Source organism: Pezoporus wallicus, unplaced genomic scaffold, assembly GCF_028554395.1.
Source record: "Pezoporus wallicus isolate ANWC-B61680 ecotype Strahan unplaced genomic scaffold, APGP_CSIRO_Pwel_v1 contig_6999, whole genome shotgun sequence".
NCBI classification, from domain to species: Eukaryota; Metazoa; Chordata; class Aves; order Psittaciformes; family Psittacidae; genus Pezoporus; species Pezoporus wallicus.
The window spans coordinates 5,361,433-5,384,324 of record NW_026640180.1 but is presented as its reverse complement, the minus strand read 5'-3'; the positions used below and the strand labels follow the sequence as shown (position 1 = coordinate 5,384,324).

General features: G+C 42.2%; 1 protein-coding gene across 2 annotated transcripts in view; it reads right to left on the bottom strand.

Moving 5' to 3' along the window:
* The window catches only part of NFKB1 (nuclear factor kappa B subunit 1), a 64,673-nt gene that overhangs the window by 6,572 nt on the left and 35,209 nt on the right, over positions 1-22,892 (bottom strand). For both annotated transcript variants that reach the window (XM_057417967.1, XM_057417965.1), the window contains exons 7-17: positions 22,707-22,870; positions 20,394-20,552; positions 18,359-18,463; positions 16,402-16,493; positions 15,678-15,816; positions 12,437-12,559; positions 11,310-11,399; positions 10,456-10,650; positions 7,616-7,757; positions 3,135-3,249; positions 770-971 (exon numbers count right to left, since the gene is read on the bottom strand). In XM_057417967.1, coding sequence (XP_057273950.1) covers positions 770-971; positions 3,135-3,249; positions 7,616-7,757; positions 10,456-10,650; positions 11,310-11,399; positions 12,437-12,559; positions 15,678-15,816; positions 16,402-16,493; positions 18,359-18,463; positions 20,394-20,552; positions 22,707-22,870 — 1,526 coding nt within the window. The remainder of the gene's footprint in view (positions 1-769; positions 972-3,134; positions 3,250-7,615; positions 7,758-10,455; positions 10,651-11,309; positions 11,400-12,436; positions 12,560-15,677; positions 15,817-16,401; positions 16,494-18,358; positions 18,464-20,393; positions 20,553-22,706; positions 22,871-22,892) is intronic.

Genomic DNA, 22,892 nt, shown 5'->3' with positions numbered 1-22,892 from the left:
AACTCCTCTGAGGAACTTTACGCAGTTTTGTGAATCCCATAATGACTTTTTTAGGTCAGACACTTTACAACATACTAGTGCAGGAGTACTACGTTCAAATGACTGATGCCATTGAAAAATAGGAGAATTGTGTCTTTGTGGTTAGTTTATAGGCTCTAGTTCTGTATGGTCACCAAGAACTAGATATGAAACTCAACAGAGGTCCAGAAATTATGTTTGAGGGGATTTTATTTACTAGAGATGAAGAGGAAACATTACTTCTGGAGGGATTTTTTTTTTTTTTTAAAGCAGTGGTTGCATAGGGTACTCAGGAAGAACACAGTTCTTGATGTTTTGCGAGATTAAAGAGAATATACAGTAATAACATTAAAATCCATACTGTGTCACATGGCCATTACCAATCCTTATGTATAATCAGAAAACCTACATGTCTGTGTTCTCTCATCTGTGACTACTGCAGGCATATAAAAGTCAAGGACAGCATGCAGAATGGGGAAGGATGTTATTTCCAAGGTCTGCATCTACCTGTGTAGAGACACTGTGTTGGCCAGAAGCTGTGTTGGCCCCATCCCTGGCAGTGTTCAAAGCCAGGTTGGATGAGGCTTTGAGCAACCTGGTCTAGTGGAAGGTGTCCCTGCCTGTGGCAGGGGGGTTGGAACTGGATGATATTTAAAGTCCCTTCCAACCCAAACCATTCTGTGTTCTATGATGAACTGAGGAGTGCTTGTCTGGTAGTTATGTGTAAAATAAAGCCACTATATTTTCATACCTTCACCACTGGAAAGGTCGACCATTGTAGACATCTTCTTATGCTTGAGGAGTAGACTCAAAATCTTGTCGTCTCCTTCAGCAGCAGCTAAATGTAAGACAGAATTACCGTGGCGATCCAGAAGGCTGACATCTGCTCCAGCCTTCAGCAAGTCTTCTACCACCTCTGCCTGCTTTGTGATTACTGCCAGGTGCAAGGGGGTCTAGAAGTGACAGAAGCAAGCCATGAGAAGATAAGCAACAGCTACATCACTTCTACAGAAATCTCTTAAACCCATAAAAGTTCCTAGTGTGAGAAGATGTTACCCTACTTCAAAGCTAACAGAAATGAAAAGCTGGAGCAGGTGTATGTTTTTCTACTGCACACTACAAATAGTGTTTCTACTTACTAGAAATAAGAGCTGCTTTGCCAGTGTCAGCAGTTGGACTTTGGGAGGGACACAGATGTTGCCTACTCTGTAAGCCAGGGCACTGACCTGGCTGTTTGAGCATTGCAGTGCAAGGCACTTGGGAAGTGAGGTAATCCCTGTGCCCCCAGACACTGCAACCCTGCTTCTAGCTGCCCCATAGCCAAGTTCATGCCACAGAGGGAGCACGCACACTTTCCAGGGCCTGCTCAAATTTGCCTTTGGCACTGAACTGCTATCTAATTTTACTCCTGAACAGGAGGCTTGCAGTCATGGGCTTAGATTTTCCTTATCCCTTAAAATGACTGCACAGAAAAGAAGAAAATCCTGCTGTTCTGTGCATGTGTCAAAGTGCAGAACAACTGCATTTACGTGGCGCCTGTCCAGCTAGCTAATTCCATTTGCACGGTCTGCATTTTTGCACAGACACAGCAGCTCTTGAGCCAAGAGGTTTCAAGTATTTCCAAAGGTTGATTGTATACTGCATCCTCGGCAGCCCTGCCAGTGAACAGCGTGATGCAGAACATACTCAGAAATGTATGCATTTAAACAGTAAGCATTCCAGTCAGGTTTTGGAAATCACCTTTCCAACACTAAAACCATCTAAAAATTGCACAAGATTCCATATTGTTATCTTTATATTAACAGAAGACTATAAAAAAGAGACTCATTCCAGCTCTGTATTGAGCTTCTGTTTGTCAATAGATGTCAATGTATCTGCAACTAATTACCGAATCTAAGAGGTATGTGTATGACTCAGCTTCCAGAATGTCTGCAGAGAATGAAAATTCCAGCCCAAGCCTGCATTCCCTCCCACCGCTGCCTTAAGGTTTTATGTAGAAAGGCAGGAATAGCTGCAGAGGTCCTGGTAGGTAGAGATTTATTTCTTGTGTGACACAGCTTTGTGTCCTGTTTCTGTTTAATAGGGGGCACAGGATTCAATTCAGAATCTCCTGCTTGCTTTCATCAGCCTCCCCTAACTTGCTTTATATGAATGTAACAATGAAATGCAAAAGGGAACAAAAAAGTTAAACCCTCTGGGACTATCTGTGTAGAATAAAAACCTTCCTTTACTGTTCACAATGAAAGAAATGACAGGGATGTTATTTTACTGCTGTGTAACGTTCAGCTGGTTACCTTTGGGACAACCAAATGGCACACATGTTTGAAAAGATATTTGTTGCCAGGCAGGGTTCCACAGCTCTTTTTAAAGCTTTTCTGAGCTAAAAAAAAAAACAAAAAACACCTCAGACTGTCACAGAGGAGGCTGAATTATAGAATCACAGAATGGTCTGGGTGGGAAAGGACATAAAGATCACCTAGTTCTAACCCCCCTGCCATGGGCAGCGACATCTCACCCTAGACCATGTCACCCAAGGCTCTGAGAAGACAGAACTGGCAGTTTTCCTGCTAGGTAAAAGACACAAGGATGGGCTTTTTTAATTTTTGTTTGTTTTGCTATAATGTGAATCTAGAAATGAACGGGAAATCCTGGTGCTCATGTGATGGGCACAAATACCATCTGGGCTATAAGAAGGGCAGAGTTTGTACAGCTTCCCCATGCTTACAGAAAACTGATGACGCAGCAACTGACTCACAATCCCAAGTTATCCTATGTTAGAAAGGCCAAAAGAGCCAAGAGTTGGCACGCTCTGTGATCGTCACCACTGGTTTAATACCACAGAAGCCAAATAACGAAGACAAACTGAAGAATTTTCTATCTTTGTCCTGTTTTACAGTTAACCCATGGAGACATTTTTGTTAACATCAAGGGAAGATATAAACTAAACTGCTGAAAACATGCTTTTGCTCCTCCACCACCTTATACCTTAAGCTTATTTGTACTGCAGTCTGATCTGGGCTTATTCCAACATATAAAAGAGGACAGACAGTAAATCCTGCAATTTCTTTTTTACTGGCTGAACAATTCACAGTACTTATACCATCACAACTGAGTACCTGATAAAGGTCGTTTCTCATGTTAATGATGTCATTGTAATTCAAATCAGCCATCACTTCCAAGAGGTCTTTCACCAGCTTAGTATGAAGGTGGATAATTGCTAAATGAAGGACGCTGAAACAAACAACAAACATTAACAAATGCACACAATTTACAAATCTATTATACAAATTGTAAGGTTTTGCTGTAGATCTGATTGAATTCTAACAGAAACACTTGCCTATTGGAGGTCACGATTTCAGCACTAAATATCAGCATCTAAAATGAAGGCCAACATTAAAATGCTTGTCAGAAGGGAATAGTGTTTCACCCTTTAATCACAAAAGCACAAGTTTATTACTAGTCTAATAAATACAAACACTGGAGCATAAAATAATTGTTTCAGAACTTGCTGAAATCCCCAGATTTCATGCTTTGACTTCTGCAGCACTGAACACTTCTTTCTGTGAAACCCTTCCTTCAGAATTTCCACAGGCCTCTCTGCCATCAAAGCAGATTTTCCCTTGGGGGTTTCCCCACAGCTGTGGGTTTTAATTTCCTTCGTTTTCAAACAGAAGAATGATGAAGGATTGGCCTGGTGACTAACAGCCACAGGGCTTGCAGCAGTGGCCAGAGACCTCAAAGCCAAAGGAAAAACCCGTTCTGGGACATGAGTGACTGCACAGCAAGGCACTTCACCACTCCTACTGGTGAATGTGATGGCCTTTCCCGTGCTCTTCTCCTTCACCACCAGCCACGGCGGCTGTACTTGCAAAAGGACACCAGGAAAACAGGAGGTTGTGAATCCTACACCCCATCTCAAGCACAGCTCCATTTGTCTTGCTCCCTTTGGACTTTCTTTCAAAGTCATGCCCTTTGTTTTGAAACACATCCTACCAAGCTCTCCCTTAACAGATGTTGGCAAGCCCCTAGACTCATCTTTTTAGTACATTGCTGCTGGGACACAGTATCAACATAGGTCATCTGGCACGCTGCTAGAGAAATACCTAAATATACTCACATCTATGCTTTCATCAGAAGAACAAGGAGTTCCTTGCCATTTGGGGGGGTACAGTCATTTTGAAATTGAGACTGTGAGCGCTCAAAACCAGAAGATATGTTAAAAAGTGAAAAAAAAAATTCTAAACTGAATTAATCCTCTAAGGGCCCATTTTATTGGTTCTGGACACTGCCATAGGCAGTAACACAGCCCTTTCCCTCCTTCAGCTCTCCTGTGCTGTTCAAACAGTCCCACCGCTACTATAAAAGAGCTGTTCCTCTGCTCTCTGGTAGATGTGTCTTATTATGCCCTATCATGCTAACATTTTATTTCCAAATCTCACTTCAGAAACAAATCTGCTCTTCTACTGCCTTTAGTTCCATTTCCTGTAGCAAGTACTTTAATTTTACCCTGCCACTACATGTGATGCTGTAAAGACATGATGACTAGACCATGAAAGAGCAAGTCAATTCCATTTCTTATACAGTCCTACATCAGAAACTGCATTTCAGCCCCCCTGTAGAGGCAGAATGCTGCTCCACCATCAGGCTTCTGGAGAACAGCAGTGGTGCTGGTACAAATGCAGCACCAGCTGGTGTTACTGAGTGCCCACTGTAAATATGCAGTAATCAGGGACTAATGTATTTTGTCTTAAAGCCATGAAACACAACACACGGTCAAAATAAATGTATTTTCACTCCTTATATACTCCCTTGATGAAAGATGAGCAAAATTGCCGACAGCAACATTTCTTTAAAGGCTTAAGCAAAAATCTTGTAGTTTTTGCCATACAATTTTCATGATTAACGTGAAAATTAGGAAAACTGATTTATGAATTCTGATTTTAAATTTTTAAAACCAGCTCCTGTGGGAAGACAATCACCAAAACTCTGTTTTGTTAAAAAGCCGCCATTTAGATGTATTACATGCTCACAGGGTAAAATACATCACAAGAGAAAGGCATCATGAGCCTGAGCCTCACATATTTGCAGGTACTTCTTGACTCAGGAAGAAAACAACTACTTGCCATCATTCTGAAAAGTATTTTGACTTTGCTGAAAGTCCAGTTCTGAAGGGCACCTTACTGATATTTAAATGCAAGTCCTACCCCACCTCATGGTTTTAATTATAAAAAAAAAACAACCAAAACTCAGAAGCTCTATTGTCCTAAGTGCTTGCAGATTTTGTTGCTAGCTCCTGCCTCATTCATGTTCCTGCTTTCCTCAAAGCAGACATTAGGTTGCCAACTGGAAAGCAAAAGTAAAGCAGCTCTCTCTGATTTTGCAGTGCTTTATCAGTAACCTGAGACCTATTTTCACTCAAAGTGGAAGGAAAGTTGTAGCCTCTGTGGGTAATCCTGCAGTGGGATAGCATGTCTCAGCCACTTGTAATTTTCCATCTAGCCAGATACCTTAAGGCTTATGTGGCTTCTACTGTAAAAAACACTACAATTTAAGGAAACATAAGTGATTGCACAGGGTCTGCCCAAAGCCTGCCAGCTAAAAAGTGAGGATGTGATAATGTCACTTCCTTCCACATTCCTTGCATGTGTTCAGAGCCACTACTGCTGAATTTGTTTTTAAATAACTACTAATCATTAGTTCCTCATTGTATTTTAGTCTCTTAGTCCCACAGAATCTGCATAGCTATAGAGGAACAAAATGGATTTCTGTTATAGCTCCTATTATTGAAGGACTGATATTAGCAAATATTAGCAGCCAGGGTGGCCACAAACATCCATGCAATCTCTTGGAAGACAACAGTACAGTACAGATGTAAGCAAGAACAAAATAGTTGTCTTGGAAGACCTTGGTGTCAGTGAGAGAACAGCAGCAGGGACACTCCTGCAGAGAGACCCTCTAGAGTTTCTAATGTCTCCCAGTGCATCTGGTAAGCTAAAGCTTCCTGTAAACACAAGCCTTTCGCGGCATAGAAAGCACAGCACTCTCCTTCAGCACAAAGATGAGGGTCCCCATCAACTGTGTACCATGCTGCAGGCATGGCACTTTGTGGTCAGTCAAGATTTTAAGTACAAAAAAGCAAACAAGCCCACAGCATATCCTCAAAGACCAGACTGCTTTCTGACAGGTACTGACTGGATCAATGAACTTTGTGCTGCAAGTCACTTTTCTGCAAATGCAACAAAAATGTCTACATTGCAGCTGTACCACCCCCAGACAGCACAAAGGAGAATGGTGTTTATTTAGAATCATAGAAGAGGGTTGGAAAGGACCTTAAGATCATCTAGTTCCAACCCCCCTGCCATGGGCAGGGACACCTCACACTAAACCATCTCACCCAAGGCTTCATCCAACCTGGCCTTGAACACTGCCAGGGATGAAGCATTCACAACCTCCCTGGGCAACCCATTCCAGTGCCTCACCACCCTAACAGGAAAGAATTTCCTCCTTATATCCAATCTAAACTTCCCCTGTTTAAGTTTTAACCCGTTACCCCTTGTCCTGTCACTACAGTCCCTAATGAAGAATCCCTCCCCAGCATCCCTATAGGCCCCCTTCAGATACTGGAAGGCTGCTATGAGGTCTCCACAGAGCCTTCTCTTCTCCAGGCTGAACAGCCCCAACTTTCTCAGCCTATCTTCATACAGGAGGTGCTCCAGTCCCCTGATCATCCTCGTGGCCCTCCTCTGGACTTGTTCCAACAGTTCCATGTCCTTTTTATGTTGAGGACACCAGAACTGCACACAATACTCCAGGTGAGGTCTCACAAGAGCAGAGTAGAGGGCCAGGATCACCTCCTTCGACCTGCTGGTCACGCTCCTTTTGATGCAGCCCAGCATACGGTTGGCTTTCTGGGCTGCAAGCGCACACTGAAGCTGGCTCATGTTCATTTTCTCATCGACCAACACCGCCAAGTCCTTCTCTGCAGGGCTGCTCTGAATCTCTTCTCTGCCCAACCTGTAGCTGTGCCTGGGATTGCTCCGACCCAGGTGTAGGATCTTGCACTTGGCATGGTTAAACTTCATGAGGTTGGCATCAGCCCACCTCACAAGCGTGTCAAGGTCCCTCTGGATGGCATTCCTTCCCTCCAGCGTATCAACTGAACCACACAGCTTGGTGTCATCGGCAAACTTGCTGAGGGCGCACTCAATCCCACTGTCCATGTCAGCGACAAAGATGTTGAACAAGACCGGTCCCAACACCGATCCCTGAGGGACACCACTCGTTACTGGTCTCCAGCCAGACATTGAGCCATTGACCACAACTCTTTGCGTGTGGCCATCCAGCCAGTTCTTTATCCACCGAGTGGTCCATCCATCAAATTGATGTCTCTCCAATTTAGAGACAAGGATGTCGTGTGGGACAGTGTCGAACGCTTTGCACAAGTCCAGGCAGATGACATCAACTGCTCTATCCCTGTCCATTTGATGAGAGCAGAGCTGCAATCCACGATCGGCACCCACAGGGGCAGAACAAACTGACTACACCATTCTGCTATCAAAACCATGACTTTCAACCTGGTAAGTACAGGCCAACTTACTTGTCTCCATTATCATCCTGGACAGCAGTGAGATGGCGCTGAACAGCCAACAGCATCTTCACATCTCCGGTTACAGCATAATCAAAGAGAGCATTGCAGTGACGCTTGGCAAGCTGCATGGCCTTCTCCAGGAACAGACCATCTGCAAAACAGAAGTTTTGCCTTCATCTGCTTTGTCTACCTTGCAACACCACCTTCCCTGGGCAGGCATTTGTGCTGCCAAAAACATACAAAGTGCAGAGCACCAAGCATTATTCACTGATTCACTGAGACAGGTTGCCAGTTACTCCCAAGATGTAAGGACAGAGGGAATGAGTCCCTCAGAAAAAAATCTAGGTGCATGATGAGCATTCAGGCAGCAGGAATCTTGAGAACAGTCAAATCCTGAAAGCTACCTTTAGTTTGAGTGGTACTGAATTAAACGCATTGATGTGTGCGTTTGTGTAATGAGACAAAAGGAGCAGGAACTTGGATTTGCTTAGATACAAGTGACATCTGAGGACTGTTGTCCACAGAGGACTTTAAAGAACCTCCTATGCAGTTCTGAGTAGTTTAACTTGAGGGAACCAAGGCACAAGAAGCGTAAGTGACCCGTCAAATACTGCACAGAAAGTCACTGTAAGGCTAAGGAATAAATGCAGGGCTTTGTGCACCCTCTCCCACCACTCAAATCATGCAGTCTCTCCTGCTTTGCAGCAGCGGCACAAAGAGTCTCTTCACCTGTTTAAAACATTGCAGTGTTTACCATGCTTATTATTTTTAGTACCCTGATTCTAGATTTGTAACAGGTACAGCCACTGAGATTTTAGAAAGCAGAATTTGTCATGGTGGGGAGGCAAAGGGGAGAAAAGGGAGGACAGAAACTCATTTGTGGAAAAAAGTCAGTCTAGAAGCTCTATCAATACCTTTGTGGTTCTGTACCAGCAAGAAACTAGTGAAAATGAAACAGATGAACTTTCAAACCCCAGTTGTCATTCTGGGAAGCAGTATCGTCTGAAACCAGCCTGTATTTTGAACAGTTTCATGTTTCTATAAAACCTTGTAAGGTTAAAAATTACTAGGAGCACACAAGCAAAACAGATGTCATTTAAAGCACACATAGGGAGAGATTACCCAGGATTTCCAGCTACACAAAACCAGGCATTTGGACTGATTCAGAAGAATATCCCTCGTAAGTAAAAACACATAATTTCTGCAAGCCAAGACTTACCTATCTATGAAGATTATTGTTCTAGCAAATCCATCACTGTGGTTCCTGTACTGTATGCCCAGGCCGATACATTTATCTTTGCTATTTACCTCATAACACTAAGTAACAGCACTAAATAGATGTTGAGGAGACATATCCAGGGCAAAGGGTGTTAAGCAATTCATCCTTTTTTCATTACAGACATTTCCAAAGACCAAAAAACTGGATGCTGAAGCTCCCTGGTTTTCCATATCAAGCACACAGAAAAGACATCCTTCAAAACACTATAAAAGAGCATATTTAGCCTAATACCCAAATGTTCTAACCTACAAGAGCTGTTTCATGGAGCCTGTTCTTCTACGTCTATTCTTCATATAATCTGGAGCTTGACATTGCCTCTTTTCATGCCATTATAATAGATAAAGAAAAGAAACAATTTCCTGCCTACAGTATTCACTACTAGGAAACCAGGTCAACAATTCAGTCCACTCCTTGGTGACTGCTAAATGGACATTTCTTCACATAGCAGCAAAAAATTTTGCGCTCTGAGTCAGTCGAGATTTATCACAACCAGAACTGTGAGCTAGCACTGAGCTCCTCAGGTTCTCTCAGGAGCATGGTCTGTTTCTCAGATCACAAGAAGCTACTACACCTTGGAGAACTACAACCCATCTGCTATGCAACTCTGTTTCCCAAGCCGCAGTTTCTAGTGCTGTAAAATAGCAAGTGTTACACAGGGCTGAGAGACACAAAGTAACGTGCCCTCTTCCTGATGAAGGAAACAAGAGTGATCTAAATCACAGTGCGCTTGGTAAAAGCCAAGAACAAGAAATTAGTTCCCGCTCAATTCCTACCACTACCACATCTCTCTAGTCCAACTGTTGTTGTTTTTAATTTCATGAGAAACACAATTACTGAAATCCTTTAAGAAAGTGACCATCAGCTCTTCTGAGAAAACAATCCAGGGAAAGGACATCTTCCTGCCTGGGAAATGGATTTATATTTATAGTATGCACATATTTTACATTTATACATTTATAGTCTGCATACAGTTTACAACCCTGCTGCTAAACTGTTTCTACTGACTCCCCTTTCCTTCCTCCTCTTTTGTCTGATGTCTAAGACTTCGCTACCCAACAGTGTTAATTCTACTATGTATTTTTCACATGGGAACGTTCACATTTTAAATTCAAACCTTTACTGCTACTTTGCACGCAGTTTAACAGTAGAATTGCAGGGAAGAACTACTGCTAACATCCATTTACTCATCCGTTAAAGCCTATCAAATATCAAAAGCCAAGTAAACTGCTGAGTTGTATGCCTTGCACCTTCACTGCTTCCAGTGTTCCTCATACAGGTTTATTATAAAGCAGTGCTAAATGTGCCCAGCAGGCTAAGCTATTTCTTCTCCTTACATGACAAGCAGAAGCTCAGCTGCCCAGTGGCAGTGCAAAGGTGGATGATTATCTCCAACACTGTGTATGGGGAGTGACCTTAGATTTGGGGGAATGGAATCCCTCCTGTTAACTCCAGGAGGAATTATCGTATTTTGAAAACAGCAAACATATTTATGGAGTTTCCAGGCCTTTAACACCAGCTTTGCCCATACTACTGTTTGATCTACCCTGAACACATTTGCTTGTTCACTTACCCTGCCACCTCCAATTTGTTTCATTTACTTCATTTTTACAGAAAGAAGCAGCATCCTCCTTCTCCTCATGATAACCAAAGGTTCTGCACTCATTCCTCTCCGTAGTTTCCACTTTCACATCACATTTCACGTCCTGTTTGTCACTTTGTTTATCACAGCTCTTCCCATCTTGTTCAGCTGTGCTATTTAATAGTCCTTCAAACAAAAATTAGTACCATTAGTGTCTAATACTGTTGCTTTTTTATGCAAGTGATAAAGCTCAACTAGCCAACACCAAACCCTACAAAGTCTATACAAATACTGACATTTACATAGCTGTTATCATTAAGCATTCATAAATCATAATATTCCAGATGCCAACACACATGGGCAGACATAGCAATGTAACTTGCTCTAAAGTGATATTATGTTTTTGACAGCCTCTGCTTTAAAGATGAACTTTTATATATAACAAGATATATACCTCTCCTTTTATGATACAAGGATGCAAGTCTGAAGTATTCACAGGAAATCTAGCTGAATGATTCAGATTTACTTTTATTCTTCTGACATCAAATTCATCCCTTAGACTCTGGAAATAAGTACAGAGTATTCAACCTGCAATTACTTCCTTATTTTAGGAAGCCAAGAATGTCTTTATTATTAACTTAATCTTTTCCATTGACTTGTATGTTACTTCTTTGGGCTGTTGTGTATCAGACTATGGTGACAAAGGAAGATACCCTTCCTCTGGTCTAGTCCTTGTGTCACCTGCAATCAGCATGTTCAAGCAAGCAAAGGGCTGTTGCTCGAAACATACACTGAATACATAAGCACATGCAGGACTTTTACAAGGAACAACATTTTACTGTTACCATGTTTCATTCCAGCATTGGACTTTGTTGTGCCAGGGTGGAAATGCATCCCTCCAAAAGCAGAGTATCCATATGAAGGATAACTGAACCCTAAAGAAAGGAAAAAGAATTAACAGAATTACAACCTAAAGCAATGAAAGCATCATCTGGAAGAACACCGATCCTAAAGAACTGGAATTTTGTTTTTTACGCACCTTCTGCTTTATTCCAGCCAATTAATTTTTCCAGGCTGAAGATGAACTATTCCTCATCCCTCCAAAATCCAAGAAATTCTAGATGGTTGGCTAGTGACATGCTCTATCCCAATATCCATAAATCCATACAAATGCAGTATCACTAGTATGCTCCATCTAAAACTCAGCTGAAACTTCACATGCTACTTCTATGTTTTCGAATCTTTGTGACTACAACAGATCCCATTCTGGTGTTATAGATGTGCTGCGAGCAATGCAGGTAACTATTTGAAAACTGCTGCTCTGTCCCCTGCTCTATAAAGAAGGTTTGAAAAGGTACTGTGGTTCAGATGAAATTTGCTGATCTACAAGTTTTTAGTGCTTTGCTACAAGCATTGAAGCAATGCTCTTATGCATCCCAGATACACTCTGGCTTCAACAGATAAAGCATAGAAAAATTACTAAACAGTATTGCAAAATTTGTAATAGTTCTTTGCACTAACAGGGTTAATTTGCCAAATTCTACTCAAGGTCTCAGAAATAATTAAGAACCTGTTCAAATTTCAAGCCCCTAAGACAGTACTCAGCTGAGCTGTCTCTTGAATTTCAGTGCCTCTGAGGCCCTAGGAAGCAACAAAGCTAAGGTGTTACAGATTCCTGACTAGACTCCTCAGACAGAAAGGTGTTATCTGTGACTTAAAGCTTCAAGGAAAAGGGAAAAGTCACCAGCAACCTTATATCCAAGTAGGAAAAAAAAGGAGCTGATGAAATATTTAGAAAGCAATGAGATACTTGGACTGAAATGAGTAACACTGGCATAAAGACGGGAGAATAACATCTTATCTATCTAGAAGGAGACAAAAGTCCTCATCACATTTTAAAAATCAGAATAAACATCTGTCCTGCTCTCAAAGTAGAACCCCTTCTCCTTTTTGACCAAAACTGCTGCCTTACCAGAGCCAGCACCGCCACCTCCCCCTCCATACATGCCACCTCCTCCTGTGCCGCTGCCTCCACCGAAGCCATCAGAGAAGTTTGGCATGAGCTTCTGTCGTTTCCTTTGCACTTCTTCTTTGTCTGGGTTAGGATGAACAGATGTGGTAAGGAGTCATTCTTGCAGGTGGACACACACAAAGCAGCATGTGAATATATAAAGCATTACTTAAGTTCACTACTTCAAAAAGGAAAATGCAATGTTGTAGAAAAGTCAACTCTCTTGAAGCTCCAAATAATAGAACAAATTTGTATATAATGGAGCAGCGAGAATCCCTGTGAGAAGCAAGCTAGTGCCAAGTCCCCAGCAAGACCAACAGTATCACCTGAGCTCATGTGGTCTCTTCAGTTATGTCAGGTGCCTTGTGTCCAGACTGGGAAGGAAATGTACAGAGGTGTCTTAGGGGCTCAGCGTTTCCTTCAAAAGTGTCTCATGGAAATCAGTGGTCTCAAAATTGTTCTATGTCTAAGCCAAGTCATAAACCAGCACAAGTGCCCTGAACCACAAACTTGAAGAAAATTTGTCTTTGAGGAATATATGCCCAGGCTCTTCTACTAAGCAAATCTAGTTCAGAAACAGACCCTTATGAAAGGGTCAGCAAATCACAAGGCACTTTGATTTCCAAAAATGCAGAGTACCTGCAGTGCCCTTTGAACTTCTGGTTAAGGGTAAGGAGGGCAAGAAAAGGTGAAAACAATGTTTACTTGAAATGATTTACTTAAAGTATCAGAAAAGCCACCAGAATGAAGACAGCTGTCAGGCAGGACATTACACTGTCAAACCATGATGGGCGAAATAGGAAAAACCAACCTAAATATTCTATAGTGTAATAGTACTTAGGCCCCTTGGAAAGCAAATCACAAGGATTTCCAGTACTAGGGAAAGTGAAAATGTGAGAGCTACCAGAGAGCTACACAAGTAGGGATACAAACACTACAGGGGTTTAAATCCAGTTGGGTTGTTGAGGAAATAACAAAATACCCTTTGTTCACAAACCTGCTAGTTTTCAACAGTCCTACGATAAAAAGAAATTTCATGCACAGGCACATCAGTCAGTGCATCAAATGAGACAGAGGAATACATGAACAAGTATACTGAAACATACAAGTGCATTACTTTCAGGTACACATGATCTGTAAGTAAATACACGTGCACATGCCAAGCATACTCACACTGATGAAGAGAGAAAACTCTAGAGAGCAATCTAGTCAGAGAAACAAACAAAAAATCCACATACACGTGTCTAAGTTTGTGTGAAGACTTGCAACAAGGAAAAGAACAGCCCCTAAGTAGTAATTTCATGATTAGGTTGTGTAGGGGATCTGAAAATACACATAACCGTGTTGAATTAATTTTACTCCATTAAGAGGCACATGCAAGAGGTTTACTTCCAGTCTGGCAGCTTTGCTCTGCAGCTGTACACTTCCACCTTCCGTAATACTTGTGCAAGATTCCTGAAAATCACTGCTGATATAAAATCCTCTGGCAACTCTAAGGTTTTCTGAATGCATGCCTTCTGCTATTTTATTACAATAAGTGTAATGTATATTCACTTGGATGTCAACCACCATCCCCTTTTTCTCAGCCCTCCTTAGTCCATCACCACTAATACACACATTTTAGAGATTTTGACAGGGTATTGATTTTGGCTCTAAGTTAGGCACTCACAACGTGCAAGATTAAGACTTAATAGTGTGACCTGCAGGCAGGTGAACTGTTAAGAAAAAGATTGTCTTAGTACAATGAAAGACAAATTCTGGCTTGGGCCTCTAGGCACTTCCATATCATTAACATTACTGATATTTAAACCCATGATTGCTGCTGCCATTCACATCAAACACTGGAGACTTTAAAGGGCGCAGATCTGCTGGTTAAACTTCTTTCCTAACAACTTAGGAAGCAGGTCTGATGTCAACTATTCTACTTCCACTAAGCAACTACACAAAAGATTGAAACAGTACTTTTCCTGCTCTCACAAGTGTCTTGGGCTTACTTAACTAGAACAGTGAAAAACATCAGTGAAGTTGTGAGGCATGATGATAAAGGAGAGAACTGCAAAATATGTACTTTTTCCACCAGATACCAATGAGTCTTTGGTTTAAGGCTTCATCTGAAAGTACTGTCAGAAAAAAGTCCTCAGATACTATTCTGCAGAAACTCAGAGGAAGAGAGTGCCATCTACTGTATGGACAGGCATGTATGCGTATAAGAATCATGCAGGGAGTAAGCCTCACAAGGCAAATACGCACGGATTTACTGCCCACCAGTCCAACAAAAAGCCCACAGACCCATTACAGAGCTACCATGGTTCATACTGCACCAAACAAGAAGACAAATACCCTATTTTCGAAAAATAACAACTACAAAAAAATTCCCCCATTCCAAGAAGTTCCACCTTATTAAAGACATTCCTAGGCATCCTGCAGTTCTTTCTCCAGTGCGTATTTATACTGGAATATGTATTTCCTGGTCTAGCGGGCAGATCCCCGATGACTGGAAATTGGCCAATGTGACGCCTCTACAAAAAAGGCAGGAAGGAAGACGTTGGAAACTACAAGCCTGTCAGCCTGACCTCAGTGATGGGAAAGATCATGGAGCAGATGATCCTAAGCAGCCAGCAGGGCCAGGGCAGTGATCATCCCCCTGTACTTGGCACTGCTGAAGCTGCATCTCAAATACCGTGTTCAGTTCTGGGCCCCTCACTACAAGAGAGACATTGAGTTGCTGGAGTGGGTCCAGAAAAGAGCAGCAAAACTGGTGAAGGGTGTGGAGCACAAGTGTGATGAGGAACAGCTGAGGGAACTGGGGGTGTTTAGTCTGGAGAAGGCTCAAGGGAGAGCATATCACCCTACAACTACCTGAAAGGAGGAAGTACTGAAGTGGGGGTTGGTTTCTTCTCCCAGGTAACAAGTAATAGGACAAGAGGTAACGGCCTCAAGCTGCACCAGGGGAGGTTTAGATTGGATATTAGGAACAATTTCTCCACTGAAAGGGTGGTCAGGCATTGGAACAGGCTGCCCAGGACAGTGGTGGAATCACTGTCCCTGGAAGTGTTCAAAAAATGTATAGATGAGGCCCTTAGTGACATGGTTTAGTGGTGTCTTGGCAGTCCTGGGGTAGTGGTTGGATTTGATGATCTTAAAGGTCTTTTCCAACCCAGCTGATTCTATGATTCTATATAAAAGAGGTTTAATGAATTACCTTTGATTTCTGGATAGTAAAGAAAAGGCTTTGGTTCGCTCGTTTCTAGATCAGATTTCCGACGCAGTTGTACAAATACAGATGCTGGTTTTGTGATATTGACATCTCGATACTTGGGTGTTTTGAACACAATAGCAAACTGTGAAGAAAACAGGGATAAGCACATCTATCATGGAGCACAGGTTTTGACAACTTTGCTTTTACATTTGGGTTGCTTATTAAGAGTTGGTTCATGGATTGTGAGGCAAAAACTCTTAGGAAAAAGCTGTAACAACAAACTTCCATTTTAGTTTTCAGCTGCACTTTTGAGTTCCAAGTCCTAAAGCTTTTGGGAAAGGCAGAACTGCCACAGAAAGTATCACAAGGTCACGACGTTAGCACTGCTGCTTGTTTGTCCCCGCATCATTTAGCATTGATTCTGTGGCTTTCCCAGTTCACAGGAGCTCTGAGAACTTTTTATATGTCTTATCCCAATTTATCCTGGTGCATGTCAAAGCAATAGGTCTATCTCCCAATTTCCTCACACTACATTCCTCACCTGCTTAATAACTTTATGTATGGCTTTAAAGAACAGTTAAAATTGTATTATTATTAGGAAGTAACCAACAAAAGAAGTGGTTAGTACAGGATATACAGATGCTTTCACCTCATTTACTAATTATAATATAATCCTAGTTTACAGAGATAAGAAAATCCACAACAAATTACATGCTCTGTTACTTACCTGTCTATGTACATCTGTAGGAGAAAAGTCTCCAAAGCCTTCCCACATACCACCATTCTCATCCTCTTCATAGAAACGTATTTGAATATCATCTGCAAAGAGTGAAAGAAACACTCGTTGGGATGTCTGTGCATTTGTTTAACCTTCGGCTAGGTTTATTTCCCATAAAAATCAAAATGGTCACGTTTTGGCTGGATGATAATATTACATAATACATGAATTACCACTTTTATACATTTTATGAAAAGATCATAATTAATGCATTTTTTATATGATTTTTAGATCAGCCTAATTCTAATGGTTTCAGTAAAGTTCTTATTTACTGAGCAGTAAAAGGAGAACTAGGCTCAATACCTCTTCCTATTCTGGGGCTATAAGGCATTCCAGAGGAGCTTTTTTTGGAACAAACATGTAGGGAGGGGAGAACTTGAAGCGTGAAATGTAGAAACCACCCTCTCTCCTCCAACAGTTTCAGTTCAAAAAACACTGTAGCAAAACCTGAAGTGCCACAGTTCAAGTTCCGCTTGCTCCTGGCAGAGTGCCACTCTGGGGCTACGGCTCAGACAGGCTGCACGGGTGTGAGCAAGCGGCATGTCAGCAGTGATCCCTCACCCCCAAACACAGCATGGGACAGAAACTGTGATTTGGCTTCTGCTCTTCTAAACACATTTTCTTTTGTTCTCTTTGTATTTGTTTATATTTTTAGAAGTTTTTGGGAAGTATCACATTAGCATATGCCTTCCCAGCACTCCTGGTGAGAAAAACCCAGAAAAAGCCCATTCTCTCTTAGGGTGACTGAGGCGGGACAGCCTTCTGGAGCAAACAGACTGCTTCCTCTGGTCCATCACCTGCTAGTCTTAAGACTGTGAACCACCATGTCTAGTCCTGCTGCCCTGCATGCTCAAGTTCCTTCAGGCAGGAGGTTTCTGAGAGCAGTGAGGTCAGGGGAAACCCTGATCTGGCTGAGGGGAAACCCCACCTCAGGGCTTCCACTGAGTCAGACATTTATTTATTTATTTAGTGCACAAGAGTTATGTTTCATCTCAGCCCTTCTGAAGGCTGAGGGTATATATGCTGCTGAAGAAAAACAGCACTTTCAAAGCCTCTAAAAGCCCCCAGGAGCCCTCTCTCTTTCCTGAGTGGTAGAAGAACGTTTGCAAGAAAGACAGGTGGAAAAGGACAGTGTGATTTTAACATGTACAAGGACCGATTCCAAACAGGCAAGAACAGTGCTCCTGCTCCACCATGCAATTTGCACCAGGGTGTCCAGGTACTACCTACAGCTGAAATCCAAAGGATTTTCCTCACTCCCACTTTTTTTTTTTTTTAGTTCAGCCCCAATGCTACAACCAACCACATGAACCATTACCTTCCTATCCAAAACCAAAGCGTTCAAAACCACACCAGCCCAATCCTGACACATTTATAGCCATGAGTAGAGATTACCAAAATAAGTCTGTGAGATGTATCTGTTTACACTGAGTATTCTCCATCATTAGCATATACATAAACCCAAAGTTACTAGCAGCAGTGCTGAACACATTCAGTTCCCATCAGTGATTAATAGAGAATGCTCAGTCTTAATCTTTTTCATCAGGAACTTAATAATAAATCAGAAACTTTAATATAATTCAGAGCAGGAGTTAAGTTAATGGAATCAATTATCCTCCAGGACCCACCATCCAAAAAAAACCCAGAACACGGCCAAGGGCAGAAATCTGAGAAGAACAAAGATGATCCCATGGTCTCTGTGGAGGCAACACAAGCTGGATTTGCTTTGCAAGAGATTGTTTTGATTTATTCACTTTCTGGACTGCTGGCCTGACTTCCAGAAAGGCTGAGTGCTTACGATTCCTGCTGCCCTATTAGAGCAGAAGAATACTAAGGCAGCACAGCAGGCTTCACATGTGATCCAGATGAACACCCTGGTTCGCCTTACAATACTCAGGACTCTTACCTTTCTGAACCTTGTCACAGAGAAGGTAAATCTCTTCCCCTCCAGTTACACACCCTGCTGTTCTGTCCATTCTGACGATTTTTAAGTTGGAGGCATTGGGAGCTTCTATTGAGAAGAAACATTAAAATAAAATGCTTACATTCATAATGGTTTTAGATCAAAAAAAACCCAAACCCAACCCCCAAAAAAACAAACCCACCCCCCCCCCCCCCAAAATGCAGTACAAAGAGAAGTCTCCAATACAACCTATGTAAATTTGCCTATGTTTTTTAAACATGGATAAATCCACAGTTTTTCATCTGAAAGGCAAAAATCTTTTATCCTCTAAGCTTTAACTGAACTGTGAACTATAAATGGCCCTGGCCATTCCAGCACAATTACTGGTGGAATTACTGAACTACTAAAGTAGCACAGCTGTGAACTGCATTCAATACTCTGCACCAGCACTAACAAAAAATGTATGGGTTTTTTTTCCTGTTTTCTTGACAGTGTGACTCTCACTGTTTCACTGCAATATGCAATACTTTGCTTTACACAGTGGTAAAAAAAGCCCCCCTCCGCAGATCTTAGTAGAGGCACCAGTGTATACCTATCGGTCCTCAAGACAGAACTATCATCTGGTAAGTAAAAGCAGCTGTCATAGACAGCTACCAAAAGTTGCATCTATGCTGTGGAAGAGGCTTCAATGGTACCAATGAAGAGTGTTAGAAAAAAACCCAGAAACCAAAAACTGGAATTAATAAATGTTAATTCAGAATTAATGAGCAAGAGTTTACCTTGGGGGCTCAGAAACTAGTAACTGACATCTCTGAAGCAACTTAAAACTGCAGAAACATGCATACAAAATTTTCCCTCTATTCATATCCATAGTTGGAGTCAAAATTTTGATGGTCAGGTTCAGAACAATAGGATAACTTCAATTATTTTTATATGCATGGCTTGATACATGCTCTACATCTGCTGATGCTTTGCCCTTCTGCGCCTCTTTGCTTTACAGATACTTTCTATCATTATGCAGGTGTGAGAGTAATGAAAACCAATGGAATTTGTAATTGTGTCTAATGAAATATCAAGATTCCTTAAAGACACTGCTTGGTAAATCACCTCAGCTTCCAGATGGAATGACTGTTTTCTCATCCAGAAAATGCACGTCTTATGTGGTATAAGAACAGCAGGCATCATTTTTTCATTCAGTGAATATACGTAAAATGGCTGCGCTACATCATTACACTCCCCAGTGAGTAGCAAAGCTGACTATATTTGAACAACTGCATTTAATACCTTTTCATCTAGACTTCGTCCTTAAAAAACGATGATATAAGCATGACTGTTGAGCAAAGTAAAAAAAGGTACTTTTTCTGAGTCATTACAGAATGACTATCAGGAACATGGTAATCCACAGCTACAGGGAGGAAAACTCAGGCAGCAGAATGGGTTCAGGTAAAACGAGTAAGTAGAATTGAAATGCACAAAGTAGAACATGAAGTTAAAAGATTCATTTAGAAAAAAGACAGGGGTGTCAAGAAGTATAAAAAAAAATACTGATAGGCCTAAAGGACTGCGAGCTCTGCTTGTGCTAAGTCTCACAAAGCAAGGACAAGCAGCTCGCCAGGAAAGCTATAAGGTGTCAGACTTTTAACAATGATTGAAGCAAAGTAATTTTTTCCTCACATCTTGCATGACAAGGCTTTGTCACAGAAAACAACTGAAAACCCCGCAAAATTCAAGCACTTCTTATGAATGTAACAAGAATTTACAAAATCCTCATAATAAAAGTGGCAGAATTAAACATGCTAACAGCAAAATATCATCTTTCTTTACAGCTTACATCACCATCTATTAAACACCAGAATGATAACATGTATTTGGGTAGACACGGGGCCAGTTATGCACAGGCTACTTACTTGTTACTGATCACATAATGGGCAAGCAGCAGGGCTAGATGAATCTACCTACAGCATTATCTACACATCATTTTTGCATGTACAAAAGCTCCCCCCTTATTGAAAAAGTAATTAAAGTCCAATATACTTACTGCTGTCATATATTGCATCTGATATAACAGGATCAAGTTTCCGTGTGAAACTACCATTACTGTCAGGGAGGAAGGCTGTAAACATCAGACGCACCACACTGAGATCCATTTCTTTAGTCTGCTGTACTGCCGCCTGACGAATAATTTCTCTTTCTCGTTCTGGAACCGGTAAGTAGACAGATGAATTAACACAAGGGGTAGACCCATAACAAATCAAAGAAAGCATTTTCCAACCGTTACTATCAAAAGCCACCAGTACTCAGGAAATGTTTTTCTTTCCATTTAGTATCACAGGATCATGGAGTGGTATAGGCTGGAAGGGACCTTAAAGATCATGTAGTTCCAACCCCCTGCCATGGGCAGGGACACCACACACTAAACCAGGTTGCTCAAAGCCCTGTCCAACCTGGCCTTGAACACTGCCAGGGATGGGGCAGGACAGCTCCTCTGGGCAACCTGTGCCAGGGCCTCACCATCCTCACAAAAAATAATTTCTTCTAATGTCTAACGTAAATCTCCCCTCCTTCAGCCTGAAAGCATTCCTCCTTGTCCTATCACAACACGCTCTTGTAAAAAGTCCTCCAGATTTCTCATAGTTCCCCTTTAGGTACTGGAATGCTGCTATAAAGCCTCTCTGGGGCCTTCCCTTCTTCAGGCTGAACAAGCCCAACTCTCTCAGCCCGTCTTCATAGGAGAGGTGCTCCCTCTGACCATTTTTGTGGCCTCCTCTGCTCTCACTCCAACAGCTCCAAGTCCTTATGTTGGGAGCTCCAGAGTTGAGCTCAACGCTCCAGGTGGAGTCTCACAAACATGGAGCAGAATCCTTTGACCTGCTGGTCATGCTGCTTTTGATGCAGCCCAACACGCAGTTGGCTTTCTGGGCTGCAAGCGCACACTGCTGGCTTATATTGGGCTTCTCATCAACCAACACCCCAAGTCCTCCTCATCAGGGCTGGTCTCAATCCATTCTCTGCCCAGCCTATATTTGTGCCTGGGATTGCCCTGAACCAGGTGCAGGACCATGCACTTGGCTTTGTTGAACTTCATGAGGTTCACATGGGTCCACCTCTCAAGCATGTCAAGGTCCCTCTGGATGGCATCCCTTCCCTCCAGTGTGTTGACCGCACCACACAGCTTAGTGTCCACATCAAACTTGCTGAGGATGCACTCAATCCCACTGTCCATGCCTCTGACAAAGATGTTGAATAGTGCCAGTCCCAATAATGACTTCTGAAGAACACCACTTGTCATTGGTCTTCACTTGGACATCAAGCCGTTGACCACAACTCTGAGTGAGACCACCTAGCCAATTCCTTATCCATGGACCAGTCCATCGGTCCATCCATCAAACCCATGCTTCTCCAGTTTTGAGTCAAGGATGTTGTCAAACGCTCTGTACAAGTCCAGGTAGATGATGACAGTCTCTCTTCCCTTACCCACCACTGCCATACCCCATCATAGAAGGCCACCAAAATTGTCACGCACAACCTGCCCTCAGTGAAGCCATGTTGGCTGTTGCCAATCACTTCCTTATGTTCCATGTGCTTCAGTGTAGTTTCTAGGAGGATCTGCTCCATGATCTTACCCCGCACCGAGGTGAGACTGACCCACCTGCAGTTCCCTGCGTCTTTGTTTTTTCCCTTTTTAAAAACAAGGGTTATATTTCCCCTTTTCTGGTCAGCGGGAGCTTCACCAGACTGCCAAGACTTCTCAAATATGATGGATGGTGGCTTGGCAACTTCACCCACCAGCTCCCTCAGGACCTGCAGATGCATCTCATCAGGTCCCATGGACTTGCATGCCTTCAGGTTCCTTAGATGGTCTCAAAACTGATCTTCTACAATAGAAGGTTCTTAGTTCTCCCAGTCCCTGCCTCCACCCTCTGCAACTTTGGCAGTGTGGCTGGAGCTCATTTTGCAGGATATGGGTGAAATGCAGCCGAGTGAAAGTATTCTCAAAAGAAGGTCCCTAAGTTACTTAAGGATAGCGTGTCTTGCAGCAATAATGCAAAATGGCTGTTTATCATCTCATTAAACAGGTTAAGACCAATGAAATAACAGGTGCAGAGATGGGTACAGGCAGCTATGGAAGGATGTTGCTCTATCTCATGTGTGTGTTGACAGCAATGAGTCCTTCATTCAGACTTTTTAAAACACAGCAACAACACACCACCTCTTAAAGTACACAGCCATAGGCTGTCTTCCTATCAAAGGCCTTTCTCTAAGAATCTGTGTTTTCAGAAGCTAAACCTTTTTATTTTACTAAAAAACCTATTAAAAGACCTACTAAACCCAGGCCATCAGTTCTACATACCAGTTAACTGTCTGTCTCCACATCCTTCTGCCTGCAGATAGCCAAGTTCAGGATGCACCAGGAGTCCGGGGTTGTATCCTTTTTTGCAAGCATCTATCATGCGTGTTTCCAGAGTTTCAAACACTTTCTTCTTTGTGACATGAAGTATTCCAAGATTTGCAAACCTGCCAAGTTTTGATCAAGGGA